Genomic DNA, 23,136 nt, shown 5'->3' with positions numbered 1-23,136 from the left:
CACTGTAAACCACGGCTTCTTGCTTTTGTGGAAACTGTCAGCTTTTGCTTTTGATTCTTTGGTAAAAAAAAAAAAAGTTCAGAAGAACAGCATTTAATTGAAGTGGACATTTTTGTAATGTAGAATCCAATACTGTCACTTTTGATTTACATTCATTTCTTTAAAAAAAATCTTACTGAACCCAATCCTTTGAACGGTAGCATATGTTTACGTACACAGAGATCGTTTTCAGTCTGACTAAAGCAATAATTTGTCGTTTTAAAATGCATATAAATGCTGACTGAAATAGTACCAGTCTGTTTTCTGCAAAGGCGCAACAGACTCATCCAGCTTGTTTACATGTTAAAGGGATAGTTCACCCACCCACCGTTGTGGTACTGTCGTGAACGCACATCAATTTCTGAAACGGAAGAGAAGACATAGTTGAATAAAGTTATTTTTGTTTTCTTTGCACACAAAAAGTATTCTCGTAGTTTTACAACAGGTTGAACCACTGATGACACATGGACTATTTTATCGATGTCCTTTCTACCTTTCTGGGCCTTGAATGTGGTAGTTGCGTTGCTGTCTATGCAGGGTAAGAAAGCTCTCGGATTTCATCAAAAATATCTTAATTTGTGTTCTGAAGATAAACAAAGGTCTTATGGGTTTGGAACGACATGAGGGTGAGTAATTAATGACAAAATTTCATTTTTGGGTGAATTACCTCTTTAATCAGACTGCAATTGGCCTTGTGTATTTAATCCTTCAAATATCTGTGTACACATTTTATTATGTATTCTTAGATAAAGATTGTAGCTTGACAACGCTAAAAACTTGATTATTACTGCGCAAGTTAAATGTACTGTACTTTATGACTCTGGATGGAAGGCCGTTGGTTGAACCTTTTAAGGCTCAATGTGTTGGCACAAAATCAGAACAGGGATGGTGATAAAGGCTATTCAGTGCACTAACAAAATCTCATCATCCTCTTCCTCGCTAGTTGTGAGTCTGCAAAGCCTGACACAGTCACCAGGAACCTCTTCTGTTTCTGAAGATTTCCTGGTGTGTCCGTGAGCATCTGTGAGCGAGTTTGTGTGTGCGTCCATATGTGGTTTTCTGAATGTAGGAAAGCTTCTCTGCTCCTCAGACTGACCGCTGGAGGACGTTGGTGACTCAGGGGAGGAAAGTGGCGAGATGCCCACAGAGGTGTAGCGCAGGAGAGAGACTCCTCTGAGTTCTGCAGCCAGTTCCTGCACCAGCTGTCTGGACGATCTCGACCGGCTTGTGCTGCGTTTGGGGCTATCGGGGGGTCCAGGAGGACTGTCATCATCTTTATTTTTCGGGGAAATGCCCTGTTTGGACCTCATTCTGATCCCCTCAAAACTTCTGTCATCTTCATCATCTTCGTCCTCCAGGGTGTCAGAGGTGGAGCGGGGTGAGCTGGGGGAGGGCAGGGAGAGAGGAGAGGATGGAGACTCTCTGTCAGGAAGGCAGAGGGCCTCAGTGTGAGCCTGCAGGGCCAGTCCCAGTGCCACCGTCGAACAAGGTGGCGGAGTTTGTCCCGCACTCTCACGCGACTCCTCGATGCCATATTCCGTTGTGTTGTAGGTGTGGAGGCTCAGATCGTGGTGTGTGTTTGTGTGCGTGTGGCCTGGAGGCGTGAGGAGAGGTATCTGTCCCCGTAACCGAGGGCCACGATGGAACAGGCGATTCCACAGACGACCGAGTCGCCGCCGTGACGAGGAACGACGAGAAGAGTGACGACGAATCTGCCGCCGCATAGCTGAGCGGAGATTCTGCAGAACAGATGCCTGGGAGAGATAGAAAAAAATAGAATTTATGAAAAATGTGGTCCAGTCACACACAAAATCCTGTCCTTTCAATAGGAATTGGGAATTTTTTCGTCAGGGCGAAAAAGTTGCCCATATAGATTTAGCTTGTTTTCAAATTGTTCACATAAATTCACTGCATCGACCAATAAAGTTGTTGTTGTTTTTTTAAGTGACTTCTGTGTGAGCAGTACTACGTGCATTACTACACTATTAACAATGGAAAACAGATCTGTTTTTGCCCTCAAAAGTTTGCAGAATTTTTGCTTTAATTTCCCTTTCTTAATTTCACATTTGAATTGCAATTGTATTTGCTACCGCAATACAAATTCAATTTCATATTCACATACCTGGGTTGGGTTGTAGACTGGGAAGTCATCAACTGGGGGTATGAGACCTTGAGCTATCAGTTGACCATAAGAGGGTGGAGCCTCCCTCTGAACAAACTCCGCATCTAGTCGAGTCATCTGGGTTTCAAAAGCTCTACGAGAAAGAGGAACACAAAAACAGCTGTTTTATAAAGATGCTGATTGATGCAGTTTAAAAATGTAAGAAAAAACAACAGCTTTTTAAAAAGGGAAGCTAGTGAACACTGAACACATTTAGGCAGGATATCTCTTGAGAATCTCCAAGAGCTGTTACTAAACCAGCGGTACTTTGACAGTTTGATGAAGTGCAGGCATTTTGGGTGCTGCTGTGTCTTTACAAGGCTAACTGGAGAAAACTGTGCATCACCTCCCAGAGCAGCATATGGGTTACTGCAGATCAAATTATGTTTAAAGTGAAACAAGACAGAGTAAATACTCTTTCTTCTCATGTTTTCTTTCTTTATCTTGTTGGGATTAACTTGTGCTTTTCTAGATTTTCAGCAATGGTTTTACTATGGAGGTAAAATGATTTGGATAACAGTACAATTACATTTAGCAGAAAATAGAGTAAGTTACCAATAAAAAGAAAGAAAAGATAAAGAATGACAAGCTTCAAAAATAATACATCTTTAATTTTCTTAACATTTTGTTTTGTTTTCCAGTAAAAATTTTGGTTAACTTGTAGCTTATTTGCATGCCAATTAAAAACATATTAGCTGTTTATTATTACTTATAAGGCACGTATTCTGCATGACCATATTCTACATCCATAATCCACCCTATCCCTATACTTAACTACCTTAATAACTATTGATAAGCAGCTAATTATTTTACTGAGGCAAAAGTCAAAGTATAGTTTGTTAATAGCGAAAATTTACTTTACTTGTTTTAAAAAAAAACATAACATTTTGTAAGAAAAACAGGTAACGCTTTAGTATATGGACCAATTCTCACTATTAACTAGTTGCTTATAAGCATGCCTATTATTAACATATTGGCTGTTTATTAGTACTGTACTGTAGCAACTCATAATGTAATAACTACGTATAGTGTAATAAGCATTACATTATTGTTGCAATAAAATGTTCATAATGTAATAATTTACTCAAAATGTAATAAAATCTTGAGCTCATAATGTAATAATTATTACATTAGGAGAAATATATTACATTATTAACTGACCAAAAATATTGTCATATTTTAATAATTATACTTATAATAAAGTATAAGCAGGCCAGTATAAGGGACAGTCAAAATATCTGTGCTGTTATTTAGCCTATGCATATATATATATATATATATATATATATATATATATATATATATATATATATATATATATATATATATATATATATATATATATATATATATAGATACAGTTGTGGCCAAAAGTTTTGAGAATTACATAAATATTAGTTTTTCAAAAAGTTTGCTGCTAAACTGCTTTTAGATCTTTGTTTCAGTTGTTTTCTGTGATGTACTGAAATATAATTACAAGCACTTCATACGTTTCAAAAGGCTTTTATCAACAATTACATGACATTTATGCAAAGAGTCAGTATTTGCAGTGTTGGCCCTTCTTTTTCAGGACCTCTGCAATTCGACTGGGCATGCTCTCAATCAACTTCTGGGCCAAATCCTGACTGATAGCAACCCATTCTTTCATAATAACTTCTTGGAGTTTGTCAGAATTAGTGGGTTTTTGTTTTTCCACCCGCCTCTTGAGGATTGACCACAAGTCTCAATGGGATTAAGATCTGGGGAGTTTCCAGGCCATGGACCCAAAATTTCAACATTCTGGTCCCCGAGCCACTTAGTTATCACTTTTGCCTTATGGCACGGTGCTCCATCGTGCTGGAAAATGCATTGTTCTTCATCACCAAACTGTTTGTTGGGTTGTTGGAAGAAGAAGTTGCTGTTGGAGGGGGTTTTGGTACCATTCTTTATTCATGGCTGTGTTTTTGGGCAGAATTGTGAGTGAGCCCACTCCCTTGGATGAGAAGCAACCCCACACATGAATTTCATGCTTTACTGTTGGCATGACACAGGACTGATGGTAGCGCTCACCTTTTCTTCTCCGGACAAGCCTTTTTCCAGATGCCCCAAACAATCGGAAAGGGGCTTCATCGGAGAATATGAATTTGCCCCAGTCCTCAGCAGTCCATTCACTATACTTTCTGCAGAAGATCAATCTGTCCCTGATGTTTTTTTTTGGAGAGAAGTAGCTTCTTTGCTGCCCTTCTTGACACCAGGCCATCTTCCAAAAGTCTTCGCCTCACTGTGCGTGCAGATGCGCTCACACCTGCCTGCTGCCATTCCTGAGCAAGCTCTGCACTGGTGGCACTCCGATCCCGCAGCTGAATCCTCTTTAGGAGACGATCCTGGCGCTTGCTGGACTTTCTTGGACGCCCTGAAGCCTTCTTTACAAGAATTGAACCTCTTTCCTTGAAGTTCTTGATGAACCTATAAATTGTTGATTTAGGTACAATCTTAGTAGCCACAATATCCATGCCTGTGAAGCCATTTTTATGCAACGCAATGATGGCTGCACGCGTTTCTTTGAAGGTCACCATGGTTAACAATGGAAGAACAATGATTTCAAGCATCACCCTCCTTTTAACATGTCAAGTCTGCCATTCTAACCCAATCAGCCTGACATAATGATCTCCAGCCTTGTGCTCGTCAACATTCTCACCTGAGTTAACAAGATGATTACTGAAATGATCTCAGCAGGTCCTTTAATGACAGCAATGAAATGCAGTGGAAAGGTTTTTTTGGGATTACGTTAATTTTCATGGTAAAGAAGGACTATGCAATTCTTCTGATCACTCTTCATAACATTCTGGAGTATATGCAAATTGCTATTATAAAAACTTAAGCAGCAACTTTTCCAATTTCCAATATTTATGTAATTCTCAAAACTTTTGGCCACGACTGTATATAGAAGATAGAGATATAAATGCCAAAATGAATCTCATATGTGAACAAATTGTTTGCTTTGCTTAAGCAATGTCTTTTTGGAATTAATTTGTACATGAATGGATTAAGCAAAGCAAATATGTTCACGTCTGAGATTAATTTTAGCTTTTATATAGAATAACTAAACTATAGCTGAACTTTAGTTAGGGGACATTGTTCCTCTTAGTGTCATGAAAAAGGAAAAAAAACCTTTTAAATTCTGAATGCATTACAGATAGTCTAGTACGTGTGCAAAGAGTGCTTCATTTATAATTTCAAAAGCACTGAGCCTGTCACTCATCTCACTTCATCGGTTCAATGGACGTGTCTGTGAATAGCTACACTGTTCAATGCTGCAAACATTGTTAATAGAAACACTGATGCTGTCCAGAGCTCAAATGCAAATATGCACAGAAGAATTTGCCAAATATGTTATTACAGTTTTAACTAAGGGTGCTCTTATTTATTTTTGTGTGTGAGTGATTAGCTCCCTAAACTGGGCGTGACGTGATAAACTGCTTTCTGTATGGATTTAATATGGAATGTTGCTTAACTATATGGGAACAGTTGGCAATCCTACTTTGCATGTTTTAAACACTTAGATTATGTTCTTACTTTGGCCATGCATTAAATGCAAATCCTTGAAAGAGCGCAGTTTGCTGACATATTTACTTTAAAGTCCGCGTGAACCAAAATTGCTGCCAACTGGATTTCAGTGTGGTGGTGTATTTCCAACCGAAACGGGATACTGAGTAGAGGGCAGGGTTTTTTTTAGCGCTCCTCCTCTCATCTCTCACTCACAGCAGACTAATGGTTGGAGGGGTGTGATTAAGTATATTCTGCTCAAGCCGTCAAACTGACGTCATCAGAGAAAAGTCAAGTCACTTTTATTGTCACATCACCACAGCACATGTGCCTTGGTGAGTGCTCCAGAAATTGCAGAAACAATTTACATATAACCATACAGACTTCAACAGATGAGAATGTGCAATATACACATACATACTGTATCAGTACACACAGTGTACTATTAGACATACTTACAGTTAGCACTACACATTATACGCAATATGTACATACATACAGTTAGCACTACACATTATACGCTATACACAGTATGTACACATTCTACATTATTTAGACATATATACGTATAAAGATATGCTAAGGTGCAACAGATTATACATGAACTAGATACACAAAATTTCATGGATGTGCATTGGATGGTAATCAGTGGTAGCAGATAGATTATTGTATTAAATGCAGTGTGTATGTAAAGTCCAGTGTTGAACTGTTGAAGTTAAAGTGCAGTGTGTGGCATACAATATTGTGGGAGTATGCTGTAGGGTGTATTAGTTTTGACTGTTCATTAGTCTGATAGCCTCAGGGAAAAAGCTATCCCTCGGTCGGCTAGTGCGGGATCGGATGCTGCGGAGGCATCTTCCTGATGGCAGCAGAGAAAGCAGTCTGTGGGATGGGTGGCTGGAGTCACTGATGATCCTACGGGCTTTTCTTATACACTGCCTGGTGTAGATGTCCTGGAGGGAGGGAAGCTCACCTCCAACAATGTGGCGGGCAGTTCGCACGACCCTTTGCAGAGCTTTGCGGTTGCCAGCGGTGCTGTTTCCAGACCAGGCAGTGATGCAGCCAGTCAGGATGCTCTCTACAGTGCAGGTGTAGAATGTTCTGAGGATGCTGGGGCTCATTCCAAACTTCCTCAGCCGACTCAGGAAGAACAGGCGTTGATGTGCCTTCTTCAGCACTGCATCAGTGTGTGTAGACCATATGAGATCCTCATTGATGTGAACGCCGGGGAACTTAAAGCTGTTTACCCGCTCCACAGGTGTCTTGTCGATGGTGATGGGTGTGTGTTCTCTGCTCTGTCTCCTGAAATCCACCACCAGCTCCTTGGTCTTGTCGATGTTAAGTGAGAGGTGGTTCTCCTGAGACCATTTAGTCAGGGTGCTCACCTCCTCTCTGTAGGCCATGTCATCGTTGTCGGTGAGCAGGCCTATCACTGTTGTGCCGTTAGTGAATATCATGGTGACATTGGAGCTGTGTGTGGCTGTACAGTCATGTGTGTACAGGGAGTACAGGAGTGGTCTGAGGACACAGCCCTGAGGAGCACCAGTGTTGAGGGTCAGCGGAGATGAAGTGTTGTTGCCCATTCTGACCACCTGACTTCTGGCTGTTAGGAAGTCCAGGATCCAGCTGCACAGATATCTGTTTAGTCCCAGAGTCTTGACCTTCGCAACAAGTGTGGCAGGCACTATGATGTTAAATGCTGAGCTGTAGTCCACAAACAGCATTCTCACATAGGTGTTCTTATTTTACAGTTGGGAGAGAGCAGTGTGTAGGGTGAAAGCAATAGCATCGTCTGTAGAACAGGGCAGCACAGAGCAGATGAAGTCTCTGAAAACACTTGCTGAAGATGGGTGTCAGAGCAACGGGCCTCCAGTCATTCAAGCATGTGATTTTATTTTTCTTTGGTATGGGCACAATGGTGGATTTTTTGAAGCACGAGGGAACCACAGACAGACAGAGAGAGAGCGCATGCTCGGAGCACATGGCCTGGGATGCCATCAGGACCCACAGCCTTGTGGATATTCACCCGTGGGAAGGATCGGGTTACATCCGCGACAGAGACGGAGAGTGCACTCACCTCTTCTGCAGCAGGCATGACATTCCAGAGCGGAAGCGAATGATCAGATTTTGATTGAAGATTACCAAAACAAACATTTTTTTTTTCAGAGGTTTAACTTTAAAAGATTAATTGATGACCTTAAGACTAGCAATGTGTGATAACAAAATAAATACTGTAAATTTTGATTTCATGTGGACTTTAACATCTCAGGTAATGTCAGTGGTATGATGACAACGACAGTGTTTACATATAAATATATTTTAATTGATCAAAATTATTGCTAGGAAAAACTCAGTTGCGCTCCTACTAAATTCTTTGTCCTTTGAATTGAAGGCATTTTTATGAACATATTTTGAAAAAACAAATAAAAGTTTCCAAAGTCTAATGTAGTCGTGCTATCTGCCTCAGGCAACGGCAGCACGGAGCACAAGTTAAATAAACAATTCTTTACTTTAATACAAGTTATAAGTGAATGTACATCAGAGGATATGTTGAAAAAAAGTTATAATCACACATCATTAAGCGGTTTTAACCAGGGAAATCATCAGTATAACAGCCTGTGAAGAATGTGTCAGTTACGTGACATTTACCTAAACCATCTAATCATATCGCCAAAATTAGAAATACATTAGGCCTATACATTTGTGTAGAATATAAACAAGTTTTTATAACAACCATTTAAATGACTATCCCCCGGTTTCACAGACAAGGCTTAATCCTAATGCCAAACTAAAATCAACTCAAAGAAACTTGCTCTGACTGACCTTAAAATAAATCAGTGCCTTTATCTTGTCTCAAAATGCACACCAGTATTTTTTTCTGAGGCACGTTTATAAAAATTACTTAAATGTCCTAATTGAATTATGGCCTGATATCCTGGCTTAGTCTAAGCCCTGTCCGTGAAACCAGGCCTATATCTCAAAAATTAAGTGTCATAATCACAAAATTAGTAAGATTTTAATAAAAAATTAAAGTTCACAATGTAGCCTAATAAGCCTAATTTTCTTTTAATAAAACTATGATTATGTTTTGTGCTCAAATTTATTATATTGAACGATAATTATGATATTGTAAACATAATTACAATTGTTTTAAATTATGTGCTGGTATTACCTTATGAACTGTGATCACATTATAAGTTGCCACAGTGTGTTCATAATGTAATAAATTTCTCATACAATAACTTATCACATTATGTGAAAAATTATTACATTGAAAAATTATTACATTATGAGCTCAAGATTTTATTACGTTGTGAGAAAATTATTACATTATGAACATTTTATTACAATAATAATGTAATATTTATTACATTATGTGCAGTTTTTACATTATGTGCAGTTATTACATTATATGTTACTACACTGTACTTATAAATAAAGCACATATGGCCATATTCTACATCCCTAATCCTACTCAATACCTAAACTTAACAGCTACCTTAACAACTATTAATAGGGACTTTAAGCAACAGCTGCGAATGGAACGGCTACGGCGACCGGAAGTTTGCGGTCACACCGCCGTAGCCAAGAACGTAAAAATCACTAAGCAACGGTAAACAGGACAGCGCAACGCGGCATTAATTCATTTATTGAGATACAAAAAAAAAGTCATTTAAAAAAGCAAGAGAAGGATTGATTTTGGCATTGAATGACAATCTTTTGTCAGAAGAGGAGTTTTTAATATTGTATGATGTAAATAAGTCTAAAAACCTAGATTTACCATGTAAGCAATACTTGCCTTTTAACCTTGAAAACATGTCATGGAGGAAGACGAATGCTTAAACAAAACATTTTAACACATATTATATAAAACACTAGTGGTACAATCATAAACTGATGCAAATTACAGTGTCATATGCCATAAAACATAACATTTATTTACCTAATCTCTCACGTTGTAGCGACTCCGGCAAATCAGCTGTTCTACCGTAGTAGACCGTTAAAGTAGAACGTCACAAAGTAGCAGTTAAATTCGCGCATGCGCAATACAACGCCAGAATGGCGTTGCCGTTCCACCAGAGGCTGTTGCTTAAAGTCCCTAATAAGCAGCAAATTAGGAGTTTATTGAGGCAAAAGTCCTAAATAAAAATAAGTATAAAAAGTAATAAACAGTGCATATACACATATAATATACATAATATAATGATAGATTGTAAATCATGAAAAACCATATACCTTGGGCGAAAAACAAAAAATTCATGAATCACATTTCCTGACACATTTTGCTTTGAGTTTAAATGCAGGTATAAAGAAGATGGAAATCACCTTACCTGTACTCTCTTGTCCTGAGCGAGTAGAGTTTAAAGGCACAACCCAGTGCAATGACCAGTAGCAGCCCACAGACCAAGCTGCCAATCAGAGCCGCTGTGATCACCTTCCTGGGCACGGATGCAAGACAGTCTCTTTCATCACTGCCGTCGAGACAGTCCTCCTGCCCATCACAGTGCCATGTCTCAAAGATGCACAGGTTGGTTCCACAGTGGAAGTTTCCAGGCTGGCAGTCAAAGCAGTTTTTCTCATCTGAGCCATCGGGGCACTTCTTCTGGTTGTTACACCTCTCAGAAGCCGAGTAACACGCTCCACTGCCACCCTCGCAGGGATACTCTCCCGTCTGACACAGCGGGCAGTCCTCCTCATCTCGCCCCCCGGGGCAGTGCCAGTAGCCATCACAGCGCTGCAGCTCCGAGTAACAGCCCTCGTCTGTGCCACATGGATGCTCACCTGGAAAGCAGTACCCTTTAACCTGCAGAGAGAGGGATGGAGTACAGATTACTTCACAGTTTTGCTTGTGGTTATCTAATCAAAGCTGCACTGTTGAATTTTGGCTTCTCTATAGCCATAGTATAGTATCTCTGTAGCTTCATACCATAATGTATTAACAAGACGAACATTTTTCACTTTTTAAAATGATGTTGTTTTTTTTTTAGCACACTACTGTTCAAAGATTGGAGGTCAGTAAGATTTTTGGTAAAACTTAAAGCTGCAGTCTGTAAGTTTTGCCTCTTTGTCTCCATCTCTGTTTGAAAACCTGCAACTGCAGCTGTTTGCAGAATTATCTTCCTTGTATGGGTTGTTCTCTGGCTCCAGCGCAGATGAATCTAATTTTCTGAGGAGTATGTGTGGCTGTCAGTCACCGCACTGCTGTGGATATTTACTGTACTTTGCACTCACAGATTCTAGCATATGTCTTGGAATATAAGACCCAAATAATAATTTTCACCAGATATTGTCATCTGAACAAGTAAGTAACAAGTCTGTTCTGACCAACTGAGGGAAAAAAACATTACAATAAATCGCACTACCAATGGCGATTTAATCTAAAGATCGGTTAGCTCATATCACATCAAACCATGCAAATTATTATTATTATTGTTATACTTTATTCTCAAATTATTGTTGTTAACAACAGCATAGCGTGATTATGAGTATAGTGTGTATTAGCGTGTAGATTTCAATTTCTGTACAGTCTAATCTCTAATTTTCATACCATTCGAATTTCATATTAAGAAATTCTTTTAACCCAAAAAGCTAATTATGCTCCCTTCGAACTGGTTGTCTTTAAAATACAAATCTTGTGTAATCCCAGGCAATCTGTAGATTAATCAGAAGCACATTTAAAACTGGAATATAATTTAATTTCATTCACATGTTTTTCATAAACACAATCTTTTCTGGATTACAATCTGCCATCAAAATGATACAATTAATTATTCTAGCTGCTGTGAGAAAAGGCTATAAACGATCCTCCACCTGCAGGATCCTCACATGTGATAGCCTAATAGCCGGGACAACTTCTTTATGTTTACAGACATGACGTAATGACGCGGCAGCATACTCAAATATCCTGTGAACACTGGCTGGTTATGTACTTGCTCAAATACTGATTTCGGATCATTTGTAACCAAAAAAATTAGGTCTCCAGCTTTAAGTTTAGCATGCATATTTACTGGTATATTGGCTGTTTATTGATATATATATTATAAATATTTATTTGACCCCCTGCTGATTTTGTAAGTTTGCCAACTTACAAAGAAATGAAGGATCTGTAATTTTTATGGTAGGTTTATTTTAATGTATAGAGACAGAATACCAACCAAAAAATCCAGAAAACACACATTATATAAAGGTTAGAAATTGAGTTGCATTGAAATAAGTATTTGATCCCCAAGCAAAACATGACTTCGTTCTTAGTGCAGAAACCCTTATTGGCAAGCACAGAGATAAGACGTTTTTTGTAGTTGGTCCCCAGATTTGCACACATCTCACGAGGCATTTTGATCCACTCCTTTTTACAGATTCCCTCTAAATCCTTAAAGTTTCTTGGCTGTTGTTTGGCAACTCAAGGTTTCAGCTCCCTCCACAGATTTTCTATAGGATTGAGGTCTGGATACTGGCTAGGCCACTCCACCTTAATGTGCTTCTTCTTGAGGCACTCCTTTGGTGCCTTGGTGGTAGTTTTTGGATCATTGTGATCCTTGAAGACTTATGCATGACCCATCTTCAGTGTTCTGGGTGAGGGAAGGATTTTTTTTTTTGATTAATAAATACAGTAAAAATAACTGTATATAAATGTATATAAATATAATGTATTTTAAAATTTTATATATAATTTTTTTTTCTGTGATGGGAAATACTCATTTTCAGATTTTCAGATATTACTCCAGACTTTAGTGTCACCTGATCCTTCAGAAATCATTCTAATATGTTGATTTGATATTTCTTACTATTATCAATTACCATTATAAATAAATATTATTAAAAACGACCATGTTGCTTAATGTTTTTGTAGAAATCATGATACATATTAAATCAAAGGAGACATATTATGCCCCTTTTTACAATATTTAATATCAGGTGTTCCCAGGATGTATCTGTGAAGTTTCAGCTCAAAATACCCACAGATCTTTTATTATATCATTTTGAAAATGCCTTTTTTAAGTAGAAGCAGAAACACACTGTATTAGAGCATGTCTCTTTAAATGCAAATAAGCTGCTGCTCCCCGACCCCTTTTCCAGAATAGAGCTGTGCCACTACAGCTTGTACCTGCTAAAAAACATCATTTGGTTCAGATTATGTTATGTTTATCGCACTGAAATTATGCGTTTTAAACCATATTAGTTTAAACTTCTTATATATGGTTTTCTGAGAGCACACATCTGAAGCACACGGACAGAAAACGGCTGTCACAGCATGCGAGTACTAAACTAAGTTCTCATTCACACACATGTTAAAATCACAAAACATTCGGTTATGTGAAGGTAAATAGCTGGGAAATTAATCGCTTGTTTATTTTAGATCTGTGTGGCAGCTGCAATATACAGTAAATAAATCAATAAATCCACTGCTCTGTTGTCTCCTCTGAGGCTGGGACTCTAAACAGTGTTCTGTTCTCATCTGTGCAGCCAAAGACAGAACAGTTAGCATGTTTTGCTCAAACTTTCATCATAGCATTAGAGCTGGTACACCGTTGTCTCTTGCGAAATCAAATGAGGCCCCCTGGGTATAAACTTACAGATTAAGGGGCGGTAATATTATAATGAGATTCCTTTGCCACATCACCAAGGGAGTGAAATCAGACGCGCTCATTTTCTCAGACGCTTGCAGAAAAAGGCTTACCAAAACAAAGTTACTGGGTTAATCTTTTTCACGTTTCCTTGGTTGGTAGATGCACCGGGGACCTGATTACAGCCCTTTAAACCTGGAAAAGTCAGATTTACTCTTGTTGCCTGATCATAGTCTCCATGATCTTTTGATACAACGACCCGTTACAGTACTATCACAAAGTATTCAAAGAAGACACACAATGTCAATACAAATGGAGAACATAATTTATCATCATCATGAAGAATGAGAGACCTGGTATGTGGCGTTGAATCCGTGTCCAGGGCTGTGTGGTTTGGCGTGGTAGAAGATGCTCATCTGTCCCTGGGACGACTCCAGCAGGGCTCGTCTGTGGTTATTATGGTGAGAGAGACTCTGTAGAAGGCGTTCTGCACGTTCTCCCAATCCATCGTAAACACGGACAGAGTCTCCCACACCCAGCTGTAGATCCACCTGCAGCACCAACGGCTTTGGGTCCTGAAACAAAAACAGTTAAGCAGAACACTGTACGTGATTTAATGCAACCTAAAAAAGAATATATGAGGTTCTTATCGTACTTGTGTGTCTAAGAACCATGTGCAGTGAAGATCTGTGCCAGCGCTCCTGTTTGGACGGAAAAAATCAGGTGAGGCAAACGTCCCATAGAAGTTGACTAAGCGTTTTCCACAGGACGTGTCGGGACAGTGGGCCTCGTCGGATCCGTCAGGACAGTCCCGGGCTCCATTACAGCGCAGAGACACCGGCAGACAGCGGGTAGACTGGATATCAGAGCACTGCAAGGTACCAGGCGGACACAGACTGACCCGGGCAGGTGTTGGTGGGGCAGCACAGCTCCTTTCGTCTGTATTGTCTCCACACTCGTCCAATCCGTTACAGCGCCAGGAACGTGGAATGCATTTACCATTTCCACATAAATATTCATCGTTCTCACAACTGCTCTGACCCAGTCGACCTAATGAATAAAAAACAGAAAGAGAGTCTTTTGCACACGTAAACACTGACAGTTTGCTGAAATAAGCCAATCAAATCTACCCACTCTGCAGATGGTGTTTGCCTGGTGACAGCTTAACAAACACAGCCGTTCAGTATTATTGATTGAACTGCACCTCTGAGGAAAACGCACAAACACAGCATTTCACTCCTCACACGCACACACACACACACACGCATGCACACATGGCCCGTGGAGTTGAGTAACGACAGCCAATTATCTCCTTCATCTTCATTAGCTACATATTAGATCTAACTAAATAATCAACAGCTGAGATCTGTCTAATACACACTGATAGTAGTGCAATCCAAATATGCCCAGTTCATTATGTAAGAAGTGCTGCAAAGCATTAGCGTTTCATCACGGCTCTATGGCTATAAACTATTGATCTACTAAGCCTGCATTCGCCTGGTCAATCTGTGCTTACAGTAAATCTATATGCCACAGCAACAGTCTTTGCGATTTAGTGGCTCTCTAATGTAGGAAAACAACTAAATCTGATAAAATATTACAACTCAAAAGGAAATGCATAAAGTAAGATAAAAAATATGCCCAATCAATTGATATTAAACCCTAGAACACAAAACAAAGTCTTACTCACTCAAAAATGTAAAAAAAGAATTAAAAATAAAATAAAAAAATCACTGGAATGGCAGATTATACAATACTGTTCAAAAGTTTGGAGTCAGTCTGTTTTATTCAGAAAGGATGTGATAAAACAGTAACGATTTCCAAAAGAAAAGAGTATTTTCAAAAAAAGTATTAAGAAGCATAACTGTTTTCAGCATTCATAATAATAAGAAACATTTGTTGAGCACAAAATAAGCATATTAGAATGATTTCTGAAGGATCATGTGACACTGAAGACTGAAGTAATGATTGCTGAAAATTCAGCTTTGCCATCACAGGAATAAATTATATTTAAATAAAATAGTTATTCATGATATTTTACAATATTACTGTTTTTACTGTTATTTTGATCAACTAAATGCAACCTTTGTGAGCACTAAGATCAAAAATATTTTTAAAATCTCAGTGACCACAAACTTCTGAACGCTAGTCTATGCTACAGTCGTTGCCAAAAGTTTTGAGAATTACATAAATATTAGTTTTCAAAAAGTTTGCTGCTAAACTGCTTTTAGATCTTTGTTTCAGTTGTTTCTGTGATGTACTGAAATATAATTACAAGCACTTCATACGTTTCAAAGGCTTTTATCGACAATTACATGACATTTAGGCAAAGAGTCAGTATTTGCAGTGTTGGCCCTTCTTTTTCAGGACCTCTGCAATTCGACTGGGCATGCTCTCAATCAACTTCTGGGCCAAATCCTGACTGATAGCAACCCATTCTTTCATAATAACTTCTTGGAGTTTGTCAGAATTAGTGGGTTTTTGTTTGTCCACCCGCCTCTTGAGGATTGACCACAAGTTCTCAATGGGATTAAGATCTGGGGAGTTTCCAGGCCATGGACCCAAAATTTCAACATTCTGGTCCCCGAGCCACTTAGTTATCACTTTTTCCTTATGGCACCGTGCTCCATCGTGCTGGAAAATGCATTGTTCTTCACCAAACTGTTGTTGGGTTGTTGGAAGAAGTTGCTGTTGGAGGGTGTTTTGGTACCATTCTTTATTCATGGCTGTGTTTTTGGGCAGAATTGTGAGTGAGCCCACTCCCTTGGATGAGAAGCAACCCCACACATGAATTTCATGCTTTACTGTTGGCATGACACAGGACTGATGGTAGCGCTCACCTTTTCTTCTCCGGACAAGCCTTTTTCCAGATGCCCCAAACAATCGGAAAGGGGTTTCATCGGAGAATATGACTTTGCCCCAGTCCTCAGCTGTCCATTCACTATACTTTCTGCAGAAGATCAATCTGTCCCTGATGTTTTTTTTGGAAAGAGGTGGCTCCTTTGCTGCCCTTCTTGACACCAGGCCATCTTCCAAAAGTCTTCGCCTCACTGTGCGTGCAGATGCGCTCACACCTGCCTGCTGCCATTCCTGAGCAAGCTCTGCACTGGTGGCACTCCGATCCCGCAGCTGAATCCTCTTTAGGAGACGATCCTGGCGCTTGCTGGACTTTCTTGGACGCCCTGAAGCCTTCTTTACAAGAATTGAACCTCTTGCCTTGAAGTTCTTGATGAACCTATAAATTGTTGATTTAGGTGCAATCTTAGTAGCCACAATATCCTTGCCTGTGAAGCCATTTTTATGCAACGCAATGATGGCTGCACGCGTTTCTTTGAAGGTCACCATGGTTAACAATGGAAGAACAATTATTTCAACCATCACCCTCCTTTTAACATGTCAAGTCTGCCATTCTAACCCAATCAGCCTGACATAATGATCTCCAGCCTTGTGCTCGTCAACATTCTCACCTGAGTTAACAAGATGATTACTGAAATGATCTCAGCAGGTCCTTTAATGACAGCAATGAAATGCAGTGGAAAGGTTTTTTTTGGGATTAAGTTAATTTTCATGGCAAAGAAGGACTATGCAATTCATCTGATCACTCTTCATAACATTCTGGAGTATATGCAAATTGCTATTATAAAAACTTAAGCAGCAACTTTTCCAATTTCCAATATTTATGTAATTCTCAAAACTTTTGGCCATGACTGTACACTAAGTCTATAACTTGGTGCATGACAATTAGTTATGAGACACACAATATTAAATTAATCATTGTGAGGCACCAGGATTGAATGTGTACATATTGTACATCAATTAACTTTGTGAGTATTGGCAGTAGAGAAAATTACAGAAAATGAGTTTTCGGACAGTTATATTAGAAGACTTGGAATATAGGGCACAAGTATTAACCACTTTTCTATAAAACACAAACGAGCGGAATGGACTCTAATGGAACATATTTGCACTCTAAGTTCACTCACCACGAATGTAAGATAGTCTGAAGCCCTGTGCCTGTCCAGAGCTGTTAGTCTGAGAGTGGAAGTAGACCCAGACTCGTCCTCTGGAGGAGATGAAGGGAGGAGGAAGAACAGAGCCACAGAACCGATACTCAGCTTTCCATGTGGGGCCTAGCAGCAGCCAGTCACCCCTGCAGTCCCCCGTGTCCTCCACATCAAAGCTGTGAAAACTGCACACAGCAAACTCACGGAGCTTAATACATGGGCTGGAATCTCTGCTGCTACAGCACTCCACTGTATAATAGTGTATACTACATAAAAACTTCTAGAACAATATCATCAAATCAATGTCAGAGGCACAATAAATAGCTAAAAAGAAGATTAAAAGAAAATATCAAATTAATATTCTAAAAAATAAAACAACTTTTATCCAAGCATAGCAGAGCTCTGTTTTCTTCTCTTCTCCTTTATTCAGTGATCTAACACAAGTGTTGTTATGCACCGTTTAGATTTTTTGATGTATTAAACATTGTTGTGGAATTGGCAGATTTAAATCAAGGTAACACTGGCTTGCTGGAAGACAAATTTAAGGCTTTGTCAAAACTGCAATACTTTTCATAATAAAATTATGAAAATTATAACCATTCTTATATTTCCATTATTGCAAATTAAAAATCCGCTTTCATTTGAAATCGAACTCCTAATAAACTAAACTTTTAAAAACAACAAAAACCATTAATTACCTTTAAAAACTACAAATGTATAATACATAAAATAAATACAAAAATTCCAAAGTGAGTAGAGAAAATATCAGCAGGAAAATAAAAGGGACCCACAAAAGAAATCTCATGCCAGTACTAGACGAATGGGTCAGATTCCCATATGTCAGTGTGTCTGAGGCAATTTGAGAAAATGAGATTGATCAAGTGTTGCATAAATGCCTCTACTCCAGCTTTTAGACAATGAGTAATTAGACAGTATGGATTAAAATACATTAAAATTCTATTTATCAGAACTATTATCCTTTTCCACTTCAAGGTTTCCTCTAAGAACAAATCTCAGAGGAGATGATGTCATGCTTTTAGATGATATCATTAAACCGGTGACAAAGCCCATAAATACACACACACACAACAGTGGCAGGAGAGGCAAGAAATAGTACATTATAAAATCCCTGCAGTCAGCTCTAGTCATATAGCAGTCTAAGCACTTTCATATGGAAGACTGCGCAAACCAATATGCACTTGCAAACAGGCTCATAAACACTGAAATGCAAAAAAATATAAATAAATAAATAAATAAAAACAATTAATTAGTTTGAAAAACCCTTACATTGTTTTTTTTTTCTTTTGGAAATACCATCCAGTCATACAACAGACCATGGGGTTTCAAACAATGTGAATGTTGATGTTACTAATTGATGTTAATGAAAAGCAGCATTTCTTGCACAAGAACAGGACAGACCCCATGAACAGGACAGATGCTGGTGGGACATTTTGTTATATATCACGGTGATAGAAATAAACAAGTCACCACTTATTTAATCACCGCTGTGAGAGACTGCTTGTGTGCGTCTACCTGATTGTAATCACATCTCCGCGGCTTCCCTGTATATTCCAGCTGCAGTTCACTCCGGGCGGATAGTTGAGGGGCCATGATGGGCTGTAAATCACTCCTCTCCTCTCGGTGTGTAACTCCACTTTCCCACCACAGGCAGCTGAGGAACACACACAGAAGACATGTGCATTGTTTGTGTGTGAGTGACCACAGCTAACCCACTGTGATTGAGATGACATCAACGCATCACACCAGGCTGTATGGATTCCTGAGGTATATATGATGGCAAGAATTTGATCCACTCACTCAAGAAGGATCAGAGAGAGACTGTGGAATTGCACTGACACATAATACTCAACTTAATGGGGAAGTGCGTGAGAGTGTGTGCTAATGATTACAAATCTCAACAGAAATACAATAAGACAAGGAAGAAATAGCCTGGGAAGCAACAGAAATAGTCCCGGAAGAAAGAGAAAGTCCAAGTAAGCATATAAACTATTAACTGTTTCCTTTAGCATTTTTTCTCCTTTCGTTTATGCTAAAGTCTCTTGAAAGAGAAAAAAGTACAGTAAAGAACTGTCTATTTATGGACCTTTAGACACATGAATTACCCATGGGGTATTTTCAAGGCATGTAAATTCAAGGCATTAATGTTTGCATACAAATCCACCACTGGCTCTGCACCCCTTTACCTAAATTCATTACTTCAGACTTATGTGCCCTCTAGAAGCTTGCATTCTGCAAGTGAACGTTGCTTGATTGTGCCATCTCAAAGAAGCACAAAGTCACTTTTACTGACTTTTTCATTAAATGTTTCCTCCTGGTGGATTGACCTGCCCAACTCAATCCCAGCAGCCAATTAGCCATCTTCAAGAATCGGCTAAAACACATCTGTTCCATCTTTATTTGACCCTCTAACTCTAGCACTCTCTTTTCTAACTCTATTCTTAAAAAAACTTGTCCCTTTTAGACCTTTTGCACTCTAATCAATTGCTGCTTGTTTTCTTAAAAAAACAACAACAAAAAAACAACAACAACAACAAAAAAACCCTAACACTAGCTTTTCTAATCTTTTTGTATTCTATCTGTTTTCTTTTCATTTACTATACAATTAACAAAAGCAAAAAGACCTCTAACACTAGCTTGCTCTATTTTTTTTCTATTCTATCTGTTTTCATTTTATTTATTATATTATTTTAAAAAGACTTGCTACGTGTATTGCGTTAAGCTAACTGAGACTTGTTATAGCACTTGCATATCATTTCTCTTTTGTTGATTTTGATTTCTTCCATTGACCTCATTTGTAAGTCGCTTTGGATAAAAGCATTAGCTAAATGTCTAAATGTAAATGTAAACATATTTCATACAATATATATATAAATATCAAAACATAATATATAATTATTAATTATAATATACCTTGACTTTTCCGGGTCATTAGTGTTTTATATAATAATATATATATTAAAATATATAATACATTTAGAGCTGAACAACAACAAAAATATTATTTTTAATGGTTTCATGACCTTTTAAGAACTAGAAATCACAATTATAAAATTCCCTGGTATATTTCTCTGTTTTGCATGACATGAGATCCCTGAATACAGATGTTGTGATGTAACTCTCTCCTCAGCTCCATCTTACTTATTCCATCTCTCACACACCCAGTGACTGCTTTTACTCTATATATAAAATGATGATGTCTAGGAGTGTCTGAATGCCTTAGGCAAAGCTGAACGGAAGAAGCTAATGATACCCTGTTCTCTGTGTGAGAGAACAGGACAGAGATCAGGGGAATCCCAGCACATGAGCACCAATCATTTTATGATGTTGAGTCTCAAGGCTCACTGATATCCTTTTTCTTCCCCAGATACATACAGCACACATTATAATCTTAATCAAGGTAGGCAACACATTGAATTTTACACAGATGAATATAAGGCAGTGAGGCTTAAATAACCTAAACTCTTCCCCATATTATTTTTGTGTCTGCTTTGTTACTTTCCCTGAATGAAATCCTACCAAATCACCTATAAACACAAATGAGAACATTCTAGCTTTGTTGTTTTTAATTTCAGAACTATTGCAGTTGAATATAATGAACATCCTCACTGTCTTCATTTACCAGATGGAACATCCTCTAAAGGGAAACACTGTGTAAATATCAGTGATTCACACTCACGATTAGTGGGGAAAACATGTCTGGACATGGAATATCCATAGTCAAAGAGAAAGGCTTGCATTTGGGTGTGTGAGAGTGATAAAGAAACAGAGAAGAAGGTCCCTTTGTCTGTCTGTGTGTGTGTGAAGAGAGAGATGAAGAGCTCTAGGTGTCATTGGTACTATCAACATGCCCCCACCCCCTACCAAACCCTCTTTCATCACAACCCCTTCACTAGATACCACCTCCAACACACCACAGCCATTCATTCCCTCTCTGTGCTTCTGTCTCTGGTATGAGAGCATCTGCTTGAGTAAAAGCAGGCGTCTCTTTCTCACTCTCTTTTATCTGCGGTTGTTTGTTGAGCATTTAGCTGACCTCAACAGATCATATGTTACTCAAACAAGCCTAGAGTGCTATCTAGGAATAGATTATGGGTGAGATCAGATGCCCAGTGCTTGGCAGACCGTGAAAGCATTGCTGTCTAGTTGTGAACATAGATTTTATGCTCAAAACCAATGCTCAGAATGCTGAGGAGTTCGAAAAGTACATAACACATTACCAGATCTTAATATAGTAGCCAGTTATGTTCTGGACTGGTTTAAGCAAGCCTGGAAGATGCTGGTGCTCAGAAGGTTTAGGTGTGCTACCAGTCTGACCTACTGAAAAGTGTCCCAAACATTTCTAACTAATAGACCAGTGAAGGGGAAACCAACGAACCATTTTAGCAAAACTGGTAAGATAATATTGATATACGTAATGTTTATAATAAGGTGTGTTGCACGTGAGGAACTCCATTTGCTTTTAATCCGCGAAAGGCTGCACAATAAGGGAAATTTTTTTTTTTTTTTTTTTTTTTTTTAGAAAAACACACAATCAGCCAGTCGGTCTTGGATCCGCCGTGTTTATACCTGCCATGGCAACAAGCCAAACGCGATCTGTCCTCCTGCTGCAAAACCTGCGTGCGCCGCAGCCTTTCTTTGTCATCGCTGCCATTCGCATACTTCAACCTGTAATTACCTGCCTTATCCCTGAATGAAATATTTAATATTATTCTGACACGTGGGCTGGAAAAGGTAAAATGCAATAAAAAGTGAGCTAGAGCTTGACTGCTCAAATATAAATCAACCGTGCACCTTTTGTTTTATTATAAATACATGGCAATTATAATATCACAATCCTTAAGAAGTCCACTTACCCACACAAACCCAAGCCCAGCGTAGACAAATCCATTTCATAAGGCAAAGCCGAACCGGCCCGATCCTCTCCATCATCACTGTCATCTTCTTCTCGGTCACAGCTCAGCTCATTTCCTCCGAATCCAGGCAGATTCTGCAGCGCATCTCGTGTCGGTGTCACGCTCGCGCTCGGTTTAGCGTCTTGCTCGAGCATCAAAAGCTGCGTCTCCTCCAGTCTTTCTTTCCGAGAGGCTCAGACAGAGAGACCTTCAGAGGAGGGACGGGATTGGAGGTTCAGTGGGGACAGCACAGGACACGCAATGATTCTTCATCAATGAATTGCTCTTCTTGGGGCGATCACTAAGCGTTTTATGTTTACTCATTAATCAGTACATCTTTTTCTTTTCGGAATAGTAATAATATCGTTCCACTACTTCCATATACGTTAGTTCCACTGTGTGCCAATTATGTAATAAGATGTATGGTGAAGTAATAGCGGCAATGCAGCTCAGTGGAGCGCACTCCTCAAAATAACGCTGAGATCATTATTCACACACCAACATAACATGATGCTGATGTAAACGCCAATGTTTAACTTAAATGAAACATCTTAATACAAAAGACTGGATGCATTCGTGTAAGATCTTATGATGGATTAATGTAAACAGTTTTTTGGTTTGTTTTCATGGTTTGTCAGCTGGCAGTGAAAGCCTGCGCTCTTGTGGACGGAGGGATGCATCGCTGGAAATCATGGCGTGTGCACCATTTTATTATTTACACGCTTGGCAATACGATATCGTGTTAGAGTCGTTTGAAGGATTTGTGGACCGACTGGTTTCTAAATTCAAGTTTTTGCTCAGTTTCTACAACGTACATACTACTAGCATGTCTTTGCGATACATTTCCAGTCGAATGGGTCCATTTTGAATGCAATGTTCTATAATATCGTCGTTTTTTCTGGTGTTATGTACCTAATAGTATAGTTGTG

General features: G+C 38.9%; 1 protein-coding gene across 1 annotated transcript; it reads right to left on the bottom strand.

The window, feature by feature from the left end:
* Nucleotides 1–735: 735 nt before the first annotated feature.
* Nucleotides 736–22,835, bottom strand: LOC109092661 (low-density lipoprotein receptor-related protein 3-like). The gene is made up of 8 exons (XM_042727920.1): nucleotides 22,169–22,835; nucleotides 18,828–18,966; nucleotides 17,274–17,479; nucleotides 13,946–14,340; nucleotides 13,644–13,865; nucleotides 10,057–10,529; nucleotides 2,162–2,294; nucleotides 736–1,793 (listed from the first exon to the last, which is right to left on the bottom strand). Exons 1-8 carry the CDS (start codon nucleotides 22,251–22,253, stop codon nucleotides 942–944), a joined length of 2,505 nt encoding a protein of 834 aa, XP_042583854.1. The 5' UTR covers nucleotides 22,254–22,835; the 3' UTR covers nucleotides 736–941.
* Nucleotides 22,836–23,136: the final 301 nt, after the last annotated feature.

This window comes from Cyprinus carpio, chromosome B7, assembly GCF_018340385.1.
Source record: "Cyprinus carpio isolate SPL01 chromosome B7, ASM1834038v1, whole genome shotgun sequence".
Classification (NCBI taxonomy): Eukaryota; Metazoa; Chordata; class Actinopteri; order Cypriniformes; family Cyprinidae; genus Cyprinus; species Cyprinus carpio.
The sequence above is the reverse complement of the archived record's forward strand: the minus strand, read 5'-3'. Positions and strand labels throughout refer to the sequence as shown.